The sequence below is a fragment of the Scyliorhinus canicula genome, chromosome 12 (genome assembly GCF_902713615.1).
Source record: "Scyliorhinus canicula chromosome 12, sScyCan1.1, whole genome shotgun sequence".
NCBI lineage: Eukaryota > Metazoa > Chordata > Chondrichthyes > Carcharhiniformes > Scyliorhinidae > Scyliorhinus > Scyliorhinus canicula.
In genome coordinates, this window is record NC_052157.1 from 155,592,360 (window position 1) to 155,617,440 (window position 25,081).

The 25,081-nt window shown below is 51.4% G+C and overlaps 1 protein-coding gene across 5 annotated transcripts in view; it reads left to right on the top strand.

Moving 5' to 3' along the window:
- The window catches only part of dph1 (diphthamide biosynthesis 1), a 737,117-nt gene extending 725,535 nt beyond the window's left edge, over positions 1–11,582 (top strand). For 4 of the 5 annotated variants that reach the window (XM_038814609.1, XM_038814606.1, XM_038814610.1 and 1 more), the window contains one exon: positions 10,980–11,582. In XM_038814609.1, the coding sequence (XP_038670537.1) occupies positions 10,980–11,087 (108 nt within the window). In that variant the 3' untranslated portion in view covers positions 11,088–11,582. The remainder of the gene's footprint in view (positions 1–10,979) is intronic. The other variant, XM_038814607.1, reaches the window with a different exon arrangement.
- Positions 11,583–25,081: the final 13,499 nt, after the last annotated feature.

Consider the following 25,081-nt stretch of genomic DNA (forward strand, 5'->3'; position numbering starts at 1 on the left):
CACAAATGTGTTTTTGAAAACTGCAAAGTGGGTCTGACATTGGGCTGAAGAGCGCGAGGACAACTGGGGCTGGGGGAGGGGGAGCCAGCACCGATTCACGTCACAACAGATGCACCTCAACATACCTGAGCTGAAGCGAACAAAAGGAGACACTGAAACATCCATAGTATTGTCACAGTCTGCCCTTTCTCGCTCTCCCTGTACTTTGTGAGATTTTATTTATATTTCCTATTTCGCAGCTGTTGAGTGGGAGAATTGCTGGCATTTAATGATTTATTCGGGTCTCGAGTAGTGTTTGCTTTATTGTTAATTGCTACGAAATAAATCCCAAATTGGCTAGCCTCCCTATATTGCTGCCATAATTTACTGCCTGCTGCCACTGCCTCCGAGCTGTTCACTGCCAGGCAGGCAGCGCCATCCACTGGCAGCTTCGGGCATTTCAACCACGGCCCACTAAATTCACATCTCCGTTCAGCCAACCATTTCAGCCACTTGACCCTACTTCGCCTTCGCCCCCCCCCCCACCCCAATCTGCATACCCTTAGTGTTCCTTCCCCCACCCCTTTCTGTGCTTATCCAGTACACCCTTAAATGCATCAGCGCACTTCGCCTCAACTGTTCCCTGCGGAGGTGAATGCCTCATGAATGAATGAAAATCGCTTATTGTCACAAGTAGGCTTCAAATGAAGTTCAAATGAAGTGAAAAGCCCCTCATCGCCACATTCCGCCGCCTGTTCGGGGAGCCTGTTACGGGAATCGAACCATGCTGCTGGCCTGCCTTAGCCTGCTTTCAAAGCCAGCGATTTAGCCCTGTGCTCATTTGCACCACTATCTGAATAGTTCCTTGTTGGATTGATTATATCATAGATGTTACAGTGCAGAAGGAGGCCATTCAGCCCATCGAGTCTGCACCGGCTCTTTGAAAGAGCACCCTACCCAAGCCCACGCCTCCACCCTATCCCCATAACCCAGTAACCCCACCCAATACTAAGGGCAATTTTGGACACTAAGGGCAATTTACCATGGCCAATCCACCTAACCTGCACATCTTTGGACTGTGGGAGGAAACTGGAGCACCCGGAGGAAACCCACGCAGACACGGGGAGGACGTGCAGACTCCGCGCAGACAGTGACCCAAGCCGGGAATCGAACCTGGGACCCTGGAGCTGTGAATCAGTTGTGCTACCCACTGTGTTACCCTGCTGCCCTAACTGATTGATAAACGTCTCCTTTTATGAGCCCCAACTTTGGTCTTCCCTCCAAGAATTCACGAGGAAAGATATCATCGCATTAGAAGCAGTGCGAGGGAAGGTTCGCTTGGGTCATAGAGTGCAGAAGGAGGCCATTCAGCCCATCGAGTCTGCACCGACCCAGACTAAGCCCTCACTTCCATCCCATCCCGGTAACCCAATGACCCCTCCAAACCGTTTTTGGACACTAAGGGCAATTTAGCATGGCCAATCCACCTAACCTGCACATCTTTGGACTGTGGTCTCGGGGTGGGGGGTGTTTCCTACGAGGAACAGTCGGGCAGTCCGGGCCTTACCCGACTGGAGTTTGGAAGAATGAGAGGCGATCTTATTGAAACCACTGGATCCCAAGGAGATTTGGCAGGGTGTCTGCCTGGAGCATGTTGCCACCTTGAGGGGGAGACTGGAGACAGGGGGCAGAGTGTAAGGATCTCCCTTTTAGGACAGAGATGAGGAGAATGTTTTTCTCTCGCAGGGTCATGGATCTGAGGAATTCTCTTTCCCTCCGACAGCAGTGGAGGGTGGGTCGCGCAAGGTTGAGTTGTACAGTTTTTGAGAGGCAAGGGAGTCGAGGGTCGTGGGGGGGGGGGGGGGGGGGGCACGGGGAGACAGGAATGTGGAGTTGAGACCCCAACCATATCAGCTATGATCTTATTGAATGGTGGAGCAGACTCAAGGGGCCGCATGGCCGCACTCTTGCCCCTAAGTCCTGTGCTCCTGCAAGTGGAAGTAATTTCTCGACCCTCTTGAAAGCCCCCCCCCATTCCCCCTCCACCTTTTCTTTCCCAGAGAAACGAGTCCCAGTCTGTTCCTCATCCGTGTTTACAACCTCTCAGTTCTGGCATCGTCCTCGTAAATCTTTTTCTTTGCACCTTATCCAGTCCCTCTGTCACTTTAGCGATGCGGAGACTGGAACTGCACACAGTTCTCCAAGTGTGATATCAGACATTCACAGAGCAGAAAGAAAACAACAAGAAAGATTGGAGAGGCCAGGTCTCCTCAGAAAAGAGAAGTTTTTTGAAAAATAAAATTCCAAATGAGGGGCAATTTAGCGTGGCCAATCCACCTAGCTTGCACACCTTCGGGTTGTGGGGGTGAGACCCACGCAGACAGGGGGAGAATGTGCAAACTCCACACGGACAGTGACCCAGGGCCGGGATTCGAACCTGTGACCTCGGCACCATGAGGCAGCAGTGCTAGCCACTGCGCCAACCTGACGCCCAGAGAAGTGAAGGTGGAGGAAAGATTTGATCGAGATGTTCAAGATCCTGAGAGGTCTGGACAGGGTAGACTGGGGGGGAAACTGATCCCACTCATGGAAGGATCAAGGCGGAGATCAAGGCACAGATTCAAAGTAATTGGCAACAGAACCAAAAGCGACATGAGGAGAAACCTTTGCACACGGCGAGTGGTTGTGATCTGGGAGGTGCTGCCGGAGAGTGTGGTGGAGGCCGCTTCAATCCAGCTATTCAGGAGGGAATTGGATCATTACCCGAAAAAGGGAAGCTTTGCAGAGCAACGGGGAATATGCACGGCAGTGACTGTGATTTGCTCCTTTGAAGAGCCAACACAGACACGATGGGCCGAATAGCCTCTTTCTGTGCTGTGACCATTCTGTGAATTTCCATTTATACCACTGGTTAATCAGGATACAACAGTGTCCGCCAAGGTGTCAGCCATGGTCAGTTGGTACCACTCTCACACCGGAGGCTGAATGTTGCGGGTTCAGAGGCTCGACCACAGATAGATTATCAGAAGTGCTGCATTTCAGATTCAAATGAGATCCAACCCAGCCCCTGCCTGCCCAACACCCGCCCATCCCCCTGCCCAACCCAGCCTCTGCCTGCCCATCCCGCTGCCTAACCCAACCCCTGCCTGCCCAACACCCCGCTCCCCAGCCCTGCCTGCCCAACACCCGCCCATCCCCCTGCCCAGCCCCTGCCTGCCCATCCCGCTGCCTAACCCAACCCCTGCCTGCCCAACACCCGCCCATCCCCCTGCCCAACCCAGCCCCTGCCTGCCCAACACCTGCCCATCCCCCTGCCCAACCCAGCCCCTGCCTGCCCACCCCGCTGCAACCCAACCCCTACCTGCCCAACACCCTGCTCCCCAGCCCTGCCTGCCCAACACCCGCCCATCCCCCTGCCCAACCCAGCCCCTGCCTGCCCATCCCGCTGCCTAACCCAACCCCTGCCTGCCAACCCCCTGCTCCCCAGCCCTGCCTGCCCAACACCCGCCCATCCCCCTGCCCAACCCAGCCCCTGCCTGCCCATCCCGCTGCCTAACCCAACCCCTGCCTGCCCAACACCCTGCTCCCCAGCCCTGCCTGCCCAACACCCGCCCATCCCCCTGCCCAACCCAGCCCCTGCCTGCCCACCCCGCTGCCTAACCCAACCCCTGCCTGCCCAACACCCTGCTCCCCAGCCCTGCCTGCCAACACCCACCCATCCCCCTGCCCAACCCAGCCCCTGCCTGCCCATCCCGCTGCCTAACCCAACCCCTGCCTGCCCAACACCCTGCTCCCCAGCCCTGCCTGCCCAACTCCCTGATCAAATCACACCCTTCCCCCCCCCCCGATTCCTCGTCAAACATGGATCTCCCAACCCAATATCTGCTCGTTTACATCATAGCTGTTAGTGAGAGGTTACAATGTTCACATTGGTGCCACTTTTCCAAAGTTACATCAGAAACTGGGGGACATGTGGGTCTTATTTTAAATTGGTTGCAGTTGCTTGGGTGAGTTCTTTACCCATTAAACAGGTTCATAAAGCGAGAGACAGTAATGGATCGGTTGGATCATTTAATTTATTATTGACAGAAGAGTAATTCCAAAAATAACCATTCCTACAGAGTGATGCGCATTGCCTCACGTACAAACGTACTAATTGGGAGCAGTGGGAGGCCATTCGGCCCCTCGAGCCTGCTCCGCCATTCAATAAGATCATGGCGGATCTGATTGTGGCCTCAGTTTCCCACCTAGCCCCGATAACCTTTGACCCCTTCGTTAGTCAAGAACGTATCTCTGTCTTAAAACTATTCAGTGACCCAGCTGAGCATTGACCATGGCCAATCCACCCAACCCGCACGTCTTTGGACTGTGGGAGGAAACCGGAGCACCCGGAGGAAACCCGTGCAGACACGGGGAGAAACCCAAACTCCACATGGACAGTCAACCGAGGCTGGGATCGAATCCGGGTCCCTGGCGCTGTGAGGCAGCAGTGCTAACCACTGTGCCACCAAATCGTTCTTCATTCCAATCTCTTTATTTTGCTGGACGCACACCATCCAAAGTTTTGTAACCGCACAGTTGTTTGAACCGTTGCCAACAGGAGGTGAGAGTGCCTCATATGTCCTTTCACACCATATTGCCGCTTCCTATCATTGCCTTTCCCCAAGCCACTTTTCGTTCCAAGTGATGTTCTTAGACCACTCAAGCCTGGGATGAAAATCTTGGGCGGAATTCTCCGCTCCCGCGATAAATCGGGAAGGCCGTCGTGAACTCGGCTGAGTTTCACGACGGCCTTGGAGGCCGCTCCTCTCACCTTATTCACCCCCACCCGGGGGGGGCTAGGAGCGGCGCTCCGTAACTCTCGGCCGCCGGGCCTTGACGCTTGCATCAAGGCGGCGCGCCGAGAATGACGCGACGACGGCGCCTAAGTGACGTCAGCCACGCATGCGCAGGTTGGCCGGCTCCAACCCGCGCATGCGTGGTTGCCGTCTTTCCCTCCGCTGCCCCGCAAGACGTGGCGGCTTGATCTTGCGGGACGGCGGAGGGGAAAGAGTGCGCCCCTTTGAGACGCCGGCCCGACGATCGGTGGGCACCGATCGCGGGCCAGTCCCCTCCCGAGCACGGCCGTGGTGCTCACTCCCCTCTCCGCCCCCCACAAGCTTCAAACGAGCATTTGCCGCCATGTTCATGACGGCAGCGACCAGGTGTGGTTGCCGCCGTCGTGAACCGGTCGTGAACGGCAGGCCGCTCGGCCCATCCGGGCCGGAGAATCGCCGGTCGCCGCGAAAAACGGCGAGCGGCGATTCTTCCGAGCGGGGGGGTGGGAGAATCGCGGGGGGGGGGGGCGTGTCGTGAGTCGCCCGCCCCTCCCGCGATTCTCCCACCCGGCGTGAGTAGCGGAGAATCGCGCCCCATGTGTTTCGAAAGCTTATGTGTGCTATCGGCATCATTGAAGGGAAAATAACAAGAGCTAAACCAATTCTGTCTAACGTTACTATTTTGTCTTTGTTTGAAATTGAAGTATTGTAAAAGCATATTGATGTTGTGGCAATGGGTCCCGTTCTCTTTGGCTGAAGGCTCACGTGCCGTGTTTCACCATAGAAATCCCAATCTGAATGCTCCATGCAGCACTGTGACTGATAATATTTAGAAACGGATCATCCCCGAAGCCAGCTCTCTGTAATCTCACAGTGTGTCGTATTCTCGATTATCTATCTACGGCACTGTTGGAAGGAGCTTTAATTCCCGCGATGTGCTTATCGAATGGCCAAGTCGCACTGAGGTTCACTCATGTCGAACGAATCGGTTTGGTGTGAGCTTGCACTGTCAACTCCTGGTAAACTGCAGCATATTTGATCCCTTTTCCCGTTCACTCCCATCCTGTGGAATTGCGTGACCCGCTCAGATAGAACACAGCTCGCGCTCGGACTCTTGCCTGCCCGAAGAGATTAGCACCAGTGAACATTCCGATAAGTTGCATTTAGTGGCCAGTTTAGGTCTTGGCACCGTGGGATTCTCAGACCCTGGCCTCACACGAACGCAGGTCGCACCAAAATAATGCAACCACTCGCTTTTATGTAGTCTCAGTAGCAGAATGAAACAGCCTGAATACTTCACTTTGAGAGCCAGAGAGGGTGGGAGAGGATTTCGAGGAGAGATGGAGGTTATTGTGAAAAGCCCCTAGTCGCCACATACTAGCACCTGTTTGGGTACACAGAGGGAGAATTCAGAATGTCCAAATTACCTAACAAGTCTTACAGGAGTTGTGGGAGGAAACCGAAGCACCCGGAGGAAACCCACGCAGACACGGGGAGAACGTGCAGACTCTGCACAGACAGTGACCCAAGCCGGGAATCGGACCTGGGACCCTGGAGCTGTGAAGCAACAGTGCTAACCACTGTGCTATCGTGCTGCCCTTGAATGTTGTTGAAGCTGTACTCATCCAGGCAAGTGGAGAGTATTCCATTACACTCCTGACTTGTGCCTTGTAGATGGTGCGCAGGCCTTGGGGGGGTCAGGAGTTGAAATACGCGCCATCGGATTGCTAGCCTTTGACCTGCCCTGGTAGCCACAGTATTAATATGGCTAGCCCAGTTCAGTTTCTAATCAATGGTAACCCCCTAGGATAGTGATTGTGGGAGATTCAGCGATGGTAATACCATTGAATGTCAAGGTTAGTTCCTATTTTGTTGGAGATGGTCATTGCCTAGCACTTGTGTGGCACAAATGTAATTTCCAACTTTGTCAGCTCGAGCCTGGGTATTGTCCAGGTCTTGCTGCATTTGGACATGGACTGCTTCATTATCTGAAGAGTAGCGAATGGTGCTGAACATTGTGCAGTCATCCACAAACATCCCCACTTCTGACTTTATGATGGAAGGGAGGTAATTGATGAAGCAGCTGAAGATGGTTGAGCCGAGGACACTACCCTGAGAAACTCCTGCAGTGATGTCCTGGAGCTGAGATGATTGACCTCCAACCACCACAACCATCTCCCTTTGTGCCGGGTATGAATCCAGTCCGTACCGGAGAGTTTCCCCCCTGAAACCCATTGTCTCCAGTTTAGCTCGGGATCCTTGATGCCATACTCAATCAAATTATGCCTTGATATCAAGGGCAGTAACTCTCACCTCCAGAGTTCAGCTCTTTTGACCATGTTTGAACCAAGGCTGTGATGAGGTCAGGAGCTGAGTGACCCTCGCAGAACACAAACTGAGCGTCCCTGAGCAGGTTATTGTTGAGTAAGTGCCGCTTGATAGCACTGTTGATGATTCCTTCCATCACTTTGCTGATGATGGCGAGTAGACTGACAGGGCAGTAATTGGCCGGGTTGGATTTTTCCTGTTACAATTACTGCCCACAACACTCGCTCAGTACTGACCCTCTGACAGTGCTGCACTCCCTCAGTACTGACCCTCTGACAGTGCGGCACTCCCTCAGTACTGACCCTCTGACAGTGCAGCACTCCCTCAGTACTGACCCTCTGACAGTGCAGCACTCCCTCAGTACTGACCCTCTCACAGTGCGGCACTCCCTCAGTACTGACCCTCTGACAGTGCGGCACTCCCTCAGTACTGACCCTCTGACAGTGCAGCACTCCCTCAGTACTGACCCTCTGACAGTGCTGCACTCCCTCAGTACCGACCCTCTGACAGTGCAGCACTCCCTCAGTACTGACCCTCTGACAGTGCAGCACTCCCTCAGTACTGACCCTCTGACAGTGCGGCACTCCCTCAGTACTGACGCTCTGACAGTGCGGCACTCCCTCAGTACTGACCATCTGACAGTGCTGCACTCCCTCAGTACTGACCCTCTGACAGGGCAGCACTCCCTCAGTACTGACCCTCTGACAGTGCAGCACTCCCTCAGTACTGACCCTCTGACATGGCAGCACTCCCTCAGTACTGACCCTTTGACAGTGCAGCACTCCCTCAGTACTGACCCTCTGACAGTGCGGCACTCCCTCAGTACTGACCCTCTGACAGTGCAGCACTCCCTCAGTACTGACCCTCTGACAGTGCGGCACTCCCTCAGTACTGACCCTCTGACAGTGCAGCACTCCCTCAGTACTGACCCTCTGACAGTGCAGCGCTCCCTCAGTACTGATCCTTTGACAGTGCAGCACTCACTCAGTACTGACCCTCCTACAGTGCGGCATACCCTCAGTACTGACCCTCTGACAGTGCCGCACTCCCTCAGTACTGACCCTCTGACAGTGCGGCACTCCCTCAGTACTGACCCTCTGTCAGTGCGGCACTCCCTCAGTACTGACCCTCTGACAGTGCGGCACTCCCTCAGTACTGACCCTCTGACAGTACAGCACTCCCTCAGTACCGACCCTCTGACAGTGCAGCACTCCATCAGTACTGACCCTCTGACAGTGCAGCACTCCCTCAGTACTGACCCTCTGACAGTGCCGCACACCCTCAGTACTGACCCTCTGACAGTGCAGCACTCCCTCAGTACTGACCCTCTGACAGTGCAGCACTCCCTCAGTACTGACCCTCTGACAGTGCAGCACTCCCTCAGTACTGACCCTCTGACAGTGCGGCACTCCCTCAGTACTGACCCTGTGACTGTGCGGCACTCCCTCAGTACTGACCCTTTGACAGTGCGGCACTCCCTCAGTACTGACGCTCTGACAGTGCGGCACTCCCTCAGTACTGACCCTCTGACAGTGCCGCACTCCCTCAGTACTGACCCTCTGACAGTGCAGCGCTCCCTCAGTACTGACCCTCTGACAGTGCGGCACTCCCTCAGTACTGACCCTCTGACAGTGCAGCACTCCCTCAGTACTGACTCTCTGACAGTGCGGCACTCCCTCAGTACTGACCCTCTGACAGTGCGGCACTCCCTCAGTACTGACCCTCTGACAGTGCAGCACTCCCTCAGTAATGAACACACAACATTTAAGCACAGAAACAGGCCCTTCAGCCCACCAAGCCTGTGTCGATCCAGATTCCTTATTTAGACCGTCTACTTATTGCCCAAATGATCAGTATCGCTCCATTCCCCGCCCGTTCATGCGTCTATCAAGATATAACTTAAACATTGCCACCTCCACTGGCAACGCATTCCAGGCACCCATCACCCTGTGTGTGAAAAACGTTCCCGACACCTTCGATCCCGGATGGGGACTCAAAGATGAAGCAGTTCCTCGATGTGCTGGACTTCCCAGCTGGTGGGGAGGAAAGGGGACTGGAAGCAATATTGGGTCTCGAGGAGGTCATGGAATGCATCAATTCCATGCAATCTGGGAAGGCACCAGGACCCGATGGGTTCCCGGCGGACTTCTACAAAAGGTTTGCGACAGCACTGGCCCCCCACCTGCTGGAGATGTTCAATGACTCGCTGTCAAGGGTGGGGACTCTCCGCCCATGCTAGCACAGGCCTCGATCTCACTGATCACCGAGGAAAGACAAAGACCCGGCAGAGTGTGGGTCGTACAGACCGTCTCACTCCTGAACAATGACACAAAAGCGAAAGCTCGAGCAAGCCAACTGGAGGGTTGCGTGCCAGAGGTGATCGCGACAGATCAGACGGCAGACAGCTGACGACAAACATCAGACGCCTGCTGAAGGTGGTCACGGCTCCACCCAGTGAGGAGACACCAGAGTTGATCATCTCCCTGGTCGCAGAGAAGACCTTTGACCGGGGGGAGTGGAAATATCTCATTGAGGTACTGGAACGGTTTGGGTTCGGGCCAGCATTCACCTGGTGGGTGAAGCTGCTGTACAGAGCTCCCATGGTGAGCGTGCTGACGGACGCCACCAGCTCAAAACCGCACCGAGGCACGAGGCAGGGTTGCCCACTGTCCCTGTTGCTGTTCGCTCTGGCAATTGAGCCACTGGCTATCGCGCTCAGACCAGCGGAGGGATGGAGAGGCATTCGGAGAAGAGACATGGAGAACAGAGTCTCTCTCTCTGCTGCTCTATGTCTCGAACCCCTTAGTCAGCATGGGAAAGATAATGGAACTCCTGGCAGAGTTCGGAGCCTTCTTGGTATACAAATTAAACTTGAGCAAAAGCGAAATCTTCCCGGTGAACCTCCAGGGGGGAGGAGGAATGGTGGGAATGCTCCTGTTCAAACTGGCCCAAACCAAGTTCAGATACTTGAGGATCCAGATAACCCACAACTGGGCCCAGCTGCACATGTGGAACCTGTCCAGCCTGGTGGAGGAGGTGAAGGGGTGACCTGTGAAGGTGGGACTAACACCCGCTCTCCCTGGTGGGGAGAGGATAAAGATGAACAATCTGCCACGGTTCCTCTTCGTGTTTAGATCACACCCGATCTTCAAATCCAAATCCTTCTTCGCCACGGTGGACAAACTAATCTTGACCTTTGTGTGGGCGGGAAAGACCTCCAGGATCTGTAGAACCGTCCTGCAGAGAGCCGGTGGGGGGGGGGGCTTGGAATTCCACCCGGCATCTCTGACACTGCAGCACTCCCTCAGTACCCGCTCCGAGTGTCAGCTATGATCACACTCCGAATGAGTGCTGCGAGCAGATCTGAATTTAGGCTTCGAATTTGGGCTCGGGCCTCTGGACTGGGACTGGACTCTTACTGAGCTAGGGGCTGGAGGCCACTCAGCCTGGGTCTGTTCCCCCATGCATGGCTGCTCTGATAGTAACCTTCGCTCCATATTCCCGCCGACCCCCGATAACCTTTCACCCCCTTGTTAATCAACCGACCTCGCTCTGCCTTAAAAATGTTCAAAGGTTCTGCTGGAAGAGGCTGACATCTCTCTCAGTACTAATTTCTCCTTTACTGAGTGACCTCTTAATTTTTAATCGGTGACCCCTAGTTGTAGATTGTCCCAAAAGAAGGAACATTCTCTCCACATCCACCCTGACGACACCCTTCACGATCTTATATCCGCCACCTTCTGACTCCGAGGTAACTGTTGGGCCAGGACCTTTCTGGGTTGTGGTTGGATTTGAGTCCTGTGGCCTTGTCAATGTGATTTTTTTTTTTGTTTTTGTTTTGTTTCTTTCACACAGAAGAAGCCAGTGGAGGCAGCGAGAGACACGTGCGCAGACTGCGGCTGCCAGCAGGAGAAGGTGGACGGGAGTCAACCCAAGGAACAGCCTCTCTCCCCAAAGCAGTGAGGACCCGGGCATGCCAGAGAGAGGGAGCTAATGCAACAGGAGGGATGGTGTTGAGATGAACGCAGGCATCCTGCGGCACCCTGGGACAGTTCTGTTTGACTGGATGTGCGTTTGATGACGGGAGCACAGCTCACACGGTGGGAGAACCCCTCTCTTTCTGTTTGAGGGATCTCCACATTCCTCCCAACAGGGGAGCCAGAAATAACCAAAGCCGATTTGTTGGGGGGGGGGGGCTCAGAGTAACCTGCAATAAAATGGAAATAAATTGGACAAATTACAGCATTTATTACTATTAATTTTGTTGGCCATCAGAGCCTTGAGATTGTTCCGTACCAGTGGCCAATCAGCCACTTTATCTGTTATAATACATATCAAACCCACTAACTGGGGCTGGTTTAGCACACTGGGCTAAATTGCTGGCTTTGAAATCAGGCCAGCAGCACGGGTTCAATTCCCGTACCGGCCTCCCCGAACAGGCGCCGGAATGTGGCGACTAGGGGCTTTTCACAGTAACTTCATTTGAAGCCGACTCGTGACAATAAGCGATTTTCATTTTCATTTCAACTCTGGCAGCTGTGAGGGCAGCACGGTGGCGCAGTGGGTTAGCACTGCTGCCTCACGGCGCCGAGGTCCCAGGTTCGATCCCGGCTCTGGGTCACTGTCCGTGTGGAGTTTGCACATTCTCCCCGTGTCTGCGTGGGTTTCACCCCCACAACCCAAAGATGTGCAGGGTAGGCGGATTGACCATGCTAAATTGCCCCTTAATTGGAAAAAAAAACAAATTGGGTACCCTAAATTTATAAAAGAAAACTCTGGCACATGATTCTCATACATAGAATGGGCAGCACACACCAGCAGGCCATTCGGCCCAGCTACTCGCTGCCAGTGTTTAGGCTTCACATCACATTCCTCCCTCTAACCCTTTCAACATTTCCTGAGATAACTTTCTCACTCATCCCTTTATCCAGCTTATCCCTTCGACTTTTCAAAGTTATTGGCCTTATGGAGTCCCACATTCTCCCCACTCCCTGTGGGAGTGAGTCCTACATTCTCCCCACTCCCTGTGGGAGCGAGTTCCACATTCTCCCCACTCCCTGTGGGAGTGAGTCCCACATTCTCCCCACTCCCTGTGGGAGCGAGTCCCACATTCTCGCCACTCCCTGTGGGGGTGAGTCCCACATTCTCCCCACTCCCTGTGGGAGCGAGTCCCACATTCTCCCCACTCCCCATGGGAGTTAGTTCCACATTCTCGCCACTCCCTATGGGAGCGAGTCCCACATTCTCCCCACTCCCCGTGGGAGCAAGTCCCACGTTCTCCCCCAATCCCCGTGGGAGTGAGTCCCACATTCTTCCCACTCCCTGTGGGAGTGAGTTCCACATTCTCCCCACTCCCTGTGGGAGTGAGTTCCACATTCTCCCCACTCCCTGTGGGAGCGAGTACCACATTCTCCCCACTCCCTGTGGGAGAGAGTCCCACATTCTCCCCACTCCCTGTGGGAGCGAGTCCCACATTCTCCCCACTCCCTGTGGGAGAGAGTCCCACATTCTCCCCACTCCCTATGGGAGCGAGTCCCACATTCTCCCCACTCCCCATGGGAGTTAGTTCCACATTCTCGCCACTCCCTATGGGAGTGAGTCCCACCTTCTCCCCACTCCCCGTGGGAGCGAGTCCCACGTTCTCCCCCAATCCCCGTGGGAGCGAGTCCCACATTCTTCCCACTCCCTGTGGGAGTGAGTTCCACATTCTCCCCACTCCCTGTGGGAGAGAGTCCCACATTCTCCCCCACTCCCTGTGGGAGCGAGTACCACATTCTCGCCACTCCCTGTGGGAGAGAGTCCCACATTCTCCCCACTCCCTATGGGAGTGAGTTCCACATTCTCCCCACTCCCTGTGGGAGTTAGTTCCACATTCTCGCCACTCCGTATGGGAGCGAGTCCCACATTCTCCTCACTCCCCATGGGAGCGAGTCCCACGTTCTCCCCCAATCCCCGTGGGAGTGAGTCCCACATTCTTCCCACTCCCTGTGGGAGTGCGTTCCACATTCTCCCCACTCCCTGTGGGAGTGAGTTCCACATTCTCCCCACTCCCTGTGGGAGCGAGTACCACATTCTCCCCACTCCCTGTGGGAGAGAGTCCCACATTCTCCCCACTCCCTGTGGGAGCGAGTCCCACATTCTCCCCACTCCCTGTGGGAGTGAGTTCCACATTCTCCCCACTCCCTGTGGGAGCGAGTACCACATTCTCCCCACTCCCTGTGGGAGAGAGTCCCACATTCTCCCCCAGTCCCCGTGGGAGCGAGTCCCACATTCTCCCCACTCCCTGTGGGAGCGAGTCCCACATTCTCCCCACTCCCTGTGGGAGTGATTTCCACATTCTCCCCACTCCCTGTTGGAGCGAGTTCCACATTCTCCCCACTCCCTGTGGGAGCGAGTTCCACATTCTCCCCACTCCCTGTGGAGCGAGTCCCACATTCTCCCCACTCCCTGTGGGAGCGAGTTCCACATTCTCCCCACTCCCTGTGGGAGCGAGTCCCACATTCTCCCCCACTCCCTGTGGGAGCGAGTTCCACATTGAGATCCCTGCGCATTTATCAGACATTTATAACCATTAAAGTGTTGAGAAAAGGCACATAGTTGGTTTCCTAATATTAAACACAAAATGAGCATTGATGTCCGATGCATGGACCTGACATAAACTTGAAACATATAGGGGTCTGTACGGTATGGGGGGGGTTAGTGATGTACACAGGGATCTGTACTCTATCGGGGGAGTTAGTGATGTACATGGGTCTGTACTGTACAGAGAGGGGGTTAGTGATGTACACAGGGTCTGTACTGTACAGAGAGGGGGTTAGTGATGGACACAGGGGTCTGTACTGTACAGAGAGGGGGTTAGTGATGTACACAGGGTCTGTACTGTACAGAGAGGGGGTTAGTGATGTACACAGGGTCTGTACTGTACAGAGAGGGGGTTAGTGATGTACACAGGGTCTGTACTGTATGGAGAGGGGGTTAGTGATGTACACGGGTCTGTACTGTATGGAGAGGGGAGTTAGTGATGTACACAGGGTCTGTACTGTGCAGAGATAGGTTAGTGATGTACACAGGTCTGTACTGTACAGGGAGGGGGTTAGTGATGTACACAGGGGCCTGTACTGTACAGAGAGGGGGTTAGTGATGTACACAGGGTCTGTACTGTGCAGAGATAGGTTAGTGATGTACACAGGTCTGTACTGTACTGAGAGGGGGTTAGTGATGTACACAGGGTCTGTACTGTGCAGAGATAGGTTCGTGATGTACACAGGTCTGTACTGTACAGAGAGGGGGTTAGTGATGTACACAGGGTCTGTACTGTACAGAGAGGGGGTTAGAGATGTACGCAGGGTCTGTACTGTACAGAGAGGGGGTTAGTGATGTACACAGGGTCTGTACGGTATGGAGGGAGTTAGAGATGTACGCAGGGTCTGTACTGTACAGAGAGGGGGTTAGTGATGTACACAGGGTCTGTATTGAACAGAGAGGGGGTTAGTGATGTACACAGGGTCTGTACGGTATGGAGGGGGTTAGTGATGTACACAGGGGCCTGTACTGTACAGAGAGGGGGTTAGAGATGTACACAGGGTCTGTATTGAACAGAGAGGGGGTTAGTGATGTACACAGGGTCTGTATTGAACAGAGAGGGGGTTAGTGATGTACACAGGGTCTGTACGGTATGGAGGGGGTTAGTGATGTACACAGGGGCCTGTACTGTACAGAGATAGGTTAGTGATGTACACAGGGGCCTGTACTGTACAGAGAGGGGGTTAGTGATGTACACAGGGTCTGTACGGTATGGAGAGGGGGTTAGTGATGTACACAGGGGCCTGTACTGTACAGAGAGGGGGTTAGTGATGTACACAGGGGCCTGTACTGTACAGAGAGGGGGTTAGAGATGTACACAGGGGTATCTGGGAGAAGAGGACACTTTAGGAAGGCCAGTACATCTGCCCAGAGGCAGGAATCACACCTATTCTGAAGGAAATCTATGTTAACCCCTTGATGTCAGCAAATAACAATCAATGAATAACTTATTACCTCAAGCACGGACTTTGTGAAACTGCAGCCGGCCAGTGAGTGTATAGATGACCAACGCGTCCTTATCAATCTCCCTCTGAGAGTTGTATCTGTGAAAAGTATTCAGATGAGTTGCCGCTTAACATCAGGCGGTTTGACAGTGATGCTGACTGGTTCTGTCAACACCACAGCAGAAAGCCAATAACAATTGCTTTCTATCTCCCACTTCTGTCTTTGTGAATCGGGAACATTTTACACCTGTTAAATTCCGGAGTTGTGGCAGCCTTTGTGGGCGTGAACATCACAAAGATTGTGGAACCCTTCAAGGCTGACAACCTGCGGCTATCGATTTTATTGGGGTTGTGCAGGGGTGGATGGAGGAAAATGCTCACCGTTTCTCTCCCCCCCCCCCCCCTTCACAGTGTATAAACTCTTTCGGGTGCGATAGGTGAGAATCACGGGGCTGAAAATAACGTCTCTAAATATTTGGCTTTATTGCCTGTGTCAGCTGCAACTCACCCCCGTCTTTGAGTCAGAGGGCCCCACCCTGGAGACCCGAGCCCATGATTCAGGCTGCCGCTCCCAGCGCGGTGCTGAGGGAGTGCGGCATTGTTGGAGGCGCCGTCTCCCAGGTCAGACTTTACGCTGAAGCCCTGTCTGTAAAAGAACCCAGGGCACTATGTGAAAGCGGAGCAGCGGAGTTCTCCCCGGGATCCCCGCCAAGATTTATCCATCACCCAGTCTGATGGTCACATTGCTGTTTGTGGAGATTGCTGTGTGGATATTGCAGCTGTATTTCCAACACGGCAAAAATGACTACACTTTCAAAAGTGCTTCATTGCCTGTAAAGTGCTTCAGAACATCCTAAGGTCGTGAAAGGTGTCACATAAATATACCTTCTTCCTTTATTAAGACGCCACAGTTTTATAGACTTGGGTTGCTTATGACCTTCTCTGGGAGTTACATATCTTTGTTGGTGTCTCCTGTGAACTGCTTCCAATTCTGTCTCCGGGAAGTGTATCAGTAAAGGAGTTGTGGGAGGGGGCCCGGAATTCTGTCTCCTTCAATTCACAATAAAATGTCTGTTTTTAAAAAATATTTCTTCCCTGTAGGTGGTGAGTTCTTTCCCAAGTTTGCTGTCATTCATTTCCCTGTCGCCTTATCCTCAGTACACAGTGGTTAGGTCTTCACCGATAATGATATCCGTGATACCTCTTCAACTTCGTCACTGTAAATTCTATGACTCTGACTATGATATTACCAGCAGCTCCAACACAATGCCTTCCAGGGCAAAGCAACCCGTTGATTCGGGGAATCCACCAGAGGCACACAGTGGCAGCCGTGTGCACCGTCTACAGGACCCACTGCAGCAACTCAACACGGCTCCTTCGACAGCACCTACCAGACCCATGACCTCAGGAGGATAACACGGGAACGCCACCACCGGCAAGTTCCCCTCCCATTCCCTCACCATCCTGCCTTGGAATCGCCGTCCCTTCACTGTCGCTGTGTCGAAATCCTGGAACCCCCTCCCTAACAGCACTGTGGGTGCACCTACACCACATGGACCGCAGCGGCTCAAGAAGGCAGCTCACCGCCAGAATAAAAGTTGGCCCAGTCAATGACACCCACGTCCTGTCTTTTAATTTTTTTTAAAGTTAACTAAAGTGTTCAAAGATAATGAAACAACGCCCAATTTTTTCATAAAGAAGTTTTGTTTCTTTTCATCCCTCTATGGTTTTTCTTCTGAGTTGCTCGCAGGCATATCCAGGAAATTGATCTTCAATCCTCGGTGACTCTTGGAAGATCCTGGAACATTGGCAACTCAAAATAAGGAACACCATGATTGTTGCTGCAATAAGAGACACCATAATCGGTTCGGCAATAAGATATTAATTGTATAGATTTAAGGTTAAGTGTGTACTGGTGGAGGCCACTCATTCAATAATGATTAATAAACATATAAAGAGACACTTCCATGCCCGGTGAGCACCGTGGGGACTGGGTCGTTGTGTCGGTCCCTTTTGTCACTTTTTATTCCATGTTTTAAGTTTCCTTTGTGATTTTTTCTTTCTGTCTGTCACAGTGCCCCTTCGAGGGGCTGCTTTCTCAATTTGTCCCTCGGTTAGTTAGTTCAATTTTAAAAATGTTTTTTCTCAAAAGAATATAAAGAGGCACTGCCCCATTAAGGGGTGTTAATCAGTCAGGTTGTCCAGTTGTTTTTCGTTTACTCACCAGAATATAGAAAGACATTGAAGAAGCTGCTAGCTCAACTGCCTAGATTGCAGGCATCTGGTTTAGAACCACACCATCGGCACGGGTTTGATTCCCGTTCCGGCTCCAGGAGACCTCTCTTCTTGTCTCGCCCCTGAGGGCCAGGCAGAACACAAGAACTAGGAGCAGGAGTCGGCCATCTGGCCCCTCGAGCCTGCTCCGCCATTCAATGAGATCATGGCTGATCTTTTGTGGACTCAGCTCCACTTTCCGGCCCGAACACCATAACCCTTAATCCCTTTATTCTTCAAAACACTATCTATCTTTACCTTAAAAACATGTAATGAAGGAGCCTCAACTGCTTCACTGGGCAGGGAATTCCATAGATTCACAACCCTCTGGGTGAAGAAGATTCTCCTAAGCTCAGTCCTAAATCTACTTCCTCTTATTTTGAGGCTATGCCCCCTAGTCCTGCTTTCACTCGCCAGTGGAAACAACCTGCCCGCATCTATCCTATCTATTCCCTTCATAATTTTAAATGTTTCTATAAGATCCCCCCGCATCCTTCTAATTCCAACGAGTACAGTCCCAGTCTACTCAACCTCTCCTCGTAATCCAACCCCTTCAGCTCTGGGATTAATCGAGTGAATCTCCTCTGCACACCCTCCAGCGCCAGTATGTCGTTTCTCAGGTAAGGAGACCAAAACTGAACAATACTACAGGTGTGGCCTCACTAACACCGTATAGAATTGCAGCATAACCTCCCTAGTCTTAAACTCCATCCCTCTAGCAATGAAGGACAACATTCCATTTGCCTTCTTAATCACCTGTTGCACCTGTAAACCAACTTTTTGCGACTCATGCACTAGCACACCCAGGTCTCTCTGCACAGCAGCATGTTTTAATATTTTATCATTTAAATAATAATCCCTTTTGCTCTTATTCTTACCAAAATGGATAACTTCACATTTGTCAACGTTGTATTCCATCTGCCAGACCCTAGCCCATTCACTTAACCTATCCAAATCCCTCTGCAGACTTCCAGTATCCTCTGCACTTTTTGCTTTACCACTCCCCTTAGTGTCATCTGCAAACTTGGACACATTGCCCTTGGTCCCCAACTCCAAACCATCTATGTAAATAGTGAACAATTGTGGGCCCAACACTGATCCCTGAGGGACACCACTAGCTACTGATTGCCAACCAGAGAAACACCCATTAACCCATCTTTGCTTTCTATTAATTAACCAATCCTCTATCCATGCTACTACTTTACCCTTAATGCCACGCATCTTTATCTTATGCAGCAACCTTTTGTGTGGCACCTTGTCAAAAGCTTTCAAAAATTCATGTATACCACATCCATTGGCTCCCCGTTATCTACTGCACTGGTAATGTCCTCAAAAAATTCCACTAAATTAGTTAGGCACGACCTGCCCTTTATGAACCCATGCTGCGTGTGCCCAATGGGACAATTTCCACCCAGATGTCTCGCTATTTCTTCCTTGATGATAGATTCCAGCATCTTCCCTACTACCGAAGTTAAGCTCACTGGCCTATATTTACCCGCTTTCTGCCTACCTCCTTTTTTAAACAGTGGTGTCACGTTTGCTAATTTCCAATCCGCCGGGACCATCCCAGAGTCTAGTGAATTTTGGTAAATTATCACTAGTGCATTTGCAGATTCCCTAACCATCTCTTTTAGCACTCTGGGATGCATTCCATCAGGGCCAGGAGACTTGTCTACCTTTAGCCCCATTAGCTTGCCCATCACTACCTCCTTAGTGATAACAATCCTCTCAAGCCCCTCACCTGTCAAAGCCTCATTTCCATCAGTCACTGGCATGTTATTTGTGTCTTCCACTGTGAAGACCGACCCAAAAAACCTGTTCAGTTCCTCAGCCAATTCCTCATCTCCCATTATTAAATCTCCCTTCTCATCCTCTAAAGGACCAATATTTACCTTAGTCACTCTTTTTTGTTTTATATATTTGTAGAAACTTTTGAAATGAAATGAAATGGAATTAAAATTGCTTATTGTCACAAGTAGGCTTCAAATGAAATTACTGTGAAAAGCCCCTAGTCACCACATTCCGGCGCCTGTTCGGGGAGGCCGGTACGGGAATTGAACCGTGCTGCTGGCCTGCCTTTGTCTGCTTTCAAAGCCAGCGATTTAACCCTGTGCTAAACCAGCCCCAGCCTCTTTTACTAAATGTTTTTATATTCTGAGCAAGTTTACTCTCATAATCTATCTTACTCTTCTTTAAAGCTTTTTTAGTAGCTTTCTGTTGCCCCCTAAAGATTTATCAGTCCTGTAGTCTCCCACTAATCTTTGCCACTTTGTATGCTTTATCCTTAGACATCCATGGTCAATTTTCCCTCTTTCTACCACCCTTTTTGTTGGTATAAACCTTTGCTGAGCACTATGAAACATCGCTTGGAAGGTTCTCCACTGTTCCTCAACTGTTTAACCATAAAGTCTTTGCTCCCAGTCTACCTTAGCTAGCTCTTCTCTCATCCCATTGTAATCTCCTTAGTTTAAGCACAAAACACTCATGTTTGATTTTACCTTCTCACCCTCCATCTGTATTTTGAATTCCACCATATTGTGATCGCTCCTTCCGAGAGGATCCCTAACTATGAGATCATGAATCAATGCTGTCTCATTACACAGGACCAGATCTAGGGCCGCTTATTCTCTCGTAGGTTCCATTACATACTGTTCTCGGAAACTATCGCGGATATATTCTATAAACTCCTCCTCAAGGCTGCCTTGATCAACCTGGTTAAACCAATCGACATGTAGAATAAAATCACCCACAATAACTGCTGTACCATTTCTACATGCATCAGTTATTTCTTTGTTTATTGCCTGCCCAACCATAATGTTACTATTTGGTGGCATATAGACTACTCCCATCAGTAACTTTTTCACCTTACTATTCCTGATTTCCACCCAAATGGATTCAGCCTTATCCTCCATAGCACCAATGTCATCCCTTACTATTGCCCGGATGTCATCCTTAAATAACAGAGCTACACCACCTCCCTTACCATCCACTTTGTCCTTCCGAACAGTTTGATAACCTTGGATATTTAATTCCCAGTCGTGACCATCCTTTAACCATGTTTCAGTAATGGCCACTAAATCATAGTAATTCACGATGATTTGTGCCATCAACTCATTTACCTTAGTCCGACTACTACGAGCATTCAGGTAAAGTACACTTACGTTGGCTTTTATACCTCTGTTTTGAATCTTAACACCTTGATCAGTAATCTCTCCTATGTTATTTTCCCTCTTAACTTTTCTTCTAATTTTCCTTGTCGTTGAACTCATATATTCATGTAACAACCTGCCTCGTCGCTTTCCATTTTATGTTTTTACTTCCCGTTTTATTCCTTTTAGTATTACTGGGCCTATTCACTGAGCTCCCCTCAGTCACTGTACCTTGTACTGTCGCCCTTTTTGATTTTTAACTATGATTTCTCTGCCTCACGCTTTCCCCCTTACTGCCTTTTGTTTCTGTCCCTGTTTTGCTACCTTCCGACTTCCTGCATCGTTTCCCATCCCCCTGCCACATTAGTTTAAACACTCTCCAACTGCACTGGCAAATAGCCCCCCCCCCCCCCCCCCCCCCCCCCCCCGAGGACATCAGTTCCAGTCCTGCCCAGGTGTGACCTGTCCAGTTTGTACAGGTCCCACCTCCCCCAGAACCGGTCTCAATACCCCAGGAATCTGAAACCCTCCCCCTGACACCATCCCTTCAGCCATGTATTCATCCTATATATCCTGTCATTTCTGCTCTGACTAGCACGTGGCACCGGTAGTAATCCTGAGATCATTACCCTCGAGGTCCGATTTCTTAACGTCCTTCCTAGCTCCCTGTATTCTGCTTTTATGACCTCATCCCTTTTTTTACCTGTGTCGTTTGTACCGATGTGTACCATGACCACTGGCTGTTCACCCTCCCCCTCCAGAATGTCCTGTAACTGCTCTGAGACATCCTTGACCCTAGCACCAGGGAGGCAACATACCATCCTGGAGTCTCGTTTGCGGCCACAGAAACGGCTGTCTATTTCCCTTACAATTGAATCCCCTATAACTATTGCACTGTCAAACTTATCACCCCTCCCCACTGCAGCAGAACCAACCCTGGTGCCACGAGTTTGGCTGTTGCTGTTTTCCCCTGAGAGGCCATTCCCCTCAACAGTATCCAAAGCGGCATATCTGTTCTGCAGGGGAAAAGCCACAGGAGATTCCCGCATGACCTGCCTCGCTCTCTTGCTCTGTCTGATGGTCACCCATTCCCTTCCTGCCTGCGGAGCCTGAGCCTGCAGTGTGACCATCTCTCTATACGTACTATCCACGATGCTCTCCGACTCGCGGATGCTCCACAGTGTCTCCAGCCGCTGCTCCAGCTCTGAAACTCGAGCTTCCAGGAGCTGTAACTAGAAACACAGCCTGCACACATGGAGCAAGAGGAGCAGACTACGCCTTGGAGCTGTCTTGCCATGATTTATTCAGGCAATGGTAAAGCAATGGAAGGCAATGGTAAACCTGCCAAGGACAATGCCTCGGGGTGAAGCATCGACAATGAACCCAGAATGTGCCCCCAGGCAGAGCATTTATGGGATGGAAAGAGACACTTGCCAAAAAGAGATAGAAAGAGACACATATTGACGCTACTGGTGGGTTGGAGAGTTAGGAGCGACCCATCTGTAGGAATGCAGGACTTGGCAATGGGCCCTTTGGCTGTTAGTACCTGCTCCGCCATTCAATATATTCAAGTTATTCTTGAAGACCCCGTCTTCTCAACCCGGCCCCTGGCCTGAGGTGTGGTGACCCTCAGGTTAAATCACCACCAGTCAGCTCTCCCCCCTCAAAGGCAAAAGCAGCCTATCGTCATCTGGGACTGTGGCAACTTTACTTTTTGAAGAGGTTTAACACCTTGAAGTTCACAAAGAACCATAGAATTCCTACAGTGCAGAAGGAGGCCATTCAGCCCATCGAGTCTGCACCGGCCACCCTACTTAAGCCTGCGCCTCCAGCCTATCCCAGGAACCCCACCTAACCTTTTTGGACACTAAGGAGCAATTTAACACGGCCAATCCACCTAACCTGCATGTTTTTGGACTGCGGCTCAGGCAGCACGGTGGCACAGTGGTTAGCATTGCTGCCTAAGGAGCTGAGGACCTGGGTTCGAATCCCGGCCCTGCGTCACTGTCCGTGTGGAGTTTGCACATTCTCCCCGTGTCTGCGTGGGTTTCACCCCCACAACCCAAAGATGTGCAGTCTAGGTGGATTGGCCACGCTAAATTGCCCCTTAATTGGAAAATAAATAATTGGATACTCTCAATTTATATATATAAAAAAATCTGTGGGAGGAAACCGGAACACCCGGAGGAAACCCACGCCGACACGGTGAGAAAGTGCAAACTCCACACAGACAATCGCCCGAGGCCAGAATTGAACCCTGGTGCTGTGAAGCCATAGTGCTAACCGCTGTGCCATGCCAAGAAGCTGAACAACAGAGAGCTTCATCCGATCCATTGACCCTCCTTGGAAAATATGTGACTCTTTGTCATCGGCTGATCAGGGACAGCTACGTGCCCCACCCACCAACGCCGAGGAGGAATAGCCTGAATATACATTGTACGATTCTGCCCAGAATGGTTTTGGGGGGGGGGGGGGGGGGAGAGAGGAAGGAGCTTCCATACCTCCAGCAAGTAAACTGGAGCAGAGAGAATACTAACACCTCGATATAATCAGAAATTTCTGCTAACTGGAGACTTTATTCTTGCGAAAGTGGGTGTTGGGGGGGGGGCTGTCTGCCATGCCTCAGTGGACACGCTAACTTAATTATGAAGCTGTAGTGAAAATTGTAAACAGGCCGCAGCAGCTGAGAAGCGTGAATTCTCCTGACATTTTTTTTTTCAGTTACGTACGCGGAGACATTACTGTCACGGTTTAGTAAGGCTGTCACACAGTTCAATACAAAAAGGAACTCACACTTGATTTATAACTATGCTTTCATTTTATGAACTTAAGAGTCCTGGAGACTTTAAACCTGTTTATTTCAAGGCAATAATGCTAATCTCCAGGGGTACTTCTTCCTACCCATGCATCTTGTCGTTGCATCATTCAAACAACGTACTTAAGTGGACCTTTTGTATTGTCTGCTTCCCTGTGGGAATTGAATCTCAGCGACTGCTCATATCTACACAATGTACAAAGGAGACAAGTGTGAAATGTGCTATTCTTTGTTGCGCATATACAAGCCATGCTCTCTTATCTGCCGCACCAAAGTGTCCATGCAAATTTGTCACACGTTTAAGGAAAACAGCTAAAGCAGAGGGGGGGGGGGGGGGAACATTAATTGTGTACTCCCTACCGAAAAACTCCTGCAGTTAAAGCGCCTCATTGACACAGGGGTCAGAACGTGTGCAGCCACTAATTTACTGCATCGATCAGACTTTTTTTTTTATTTTTTATTTTTTATAAATGTTTTTATTCAGTTTTCATATTTTATATTGAACAAATTACAAATTGTTAGGAGAGAAAAAGAACAAAAAAAAACAAACAAACACGCAAAAATTAACATACATATTTACAGGTAGGCATCTTCGTAGTAGTAACTGCGCCCCCCCCCCCCCCTCAACATGTTTATTTAGTTTGGTTTTGGGCCTTAGCTAGCCATCGAACCCCCGTACCGAACCTGTAGCCCCCCCCCCCCCCCCCCTCCCGCTACCTTCCCCCGACTATTCTTCCTCTTGTACATTGGCCACAAATAGGTCCCGGAACAGTTGCATGAATGGCTCCCACGTTCTGTGGAAGCCGTCGTCCGACCCTCGGATGGCAAATTTGATTTTCTCCATTTGGAGAGATTCCGAGAGGTCGGACAGCCAGTCCGCAGCTCTGGGCGGTGCTGCTGACCGCCAGCCAAACAGGATTCTACGGCGGGCGATCAGGGAGGCAAAGGCAAGGGCGTCCGCCCTCCTCCCCAGGAATAGATCTGGCTGTTCTGAAACCCCGAAGACCGCCACTATCGGGCATGGCTCCACCCTCACTCCCACCACTTTGGACATAACCTCGAAGAAGGCTGTCCAGTACTCCACGAGTCTGGGGCAAGACCAGAACATGTGGGCGTGGTTGGCCGGGCCTCTTTGGCACCGTTCACATCTGTCTTCCACCTCCGGGAAGAACCTACTCATACGGGTTCTTGTTAAGTGGGCTCTATGTACCACTTTTAGTTGCGTCAGGCTGAGCCTTGCGCACGTGGAGGTGGAGTTGACCCTATGCAGTGCTTCGCTCCAGAGTCCCCACCCTATCTCCATCCCCAGGTCGTCCTCCCATTTCCTTCTTGTTGCGTCCAGTACGGTGTCGTCCCTATCTACCAGTCGGTCATACATGTCACTACAGTTCCCTTTCTCTAGGATACTTGCGTCCAGTAGGTCTTCCAGTAGTGTCTGTCGTGGCGGTTGTGGGTACGTCCTTGTCTCCTTTCGTAGGAAGTTTTTGAGCTGCAGGTACCGTAGCTCGTTCCCCCCAGCTAGCTGAAATTTCTCTGTCAGTTCGTCCAGTGTTGCGATCCTGTCGTCCGTGTATAGGTCCCTGACTGTCAGTGTCCCCCCGTCCTGCCTCCACCTTTTGAAGGTGGCGTCAGTCAGTGCTGGTGTGAACCTATGGTTGTTGCAGATGGGAGCCCTGTTCGACATTTTGGTCA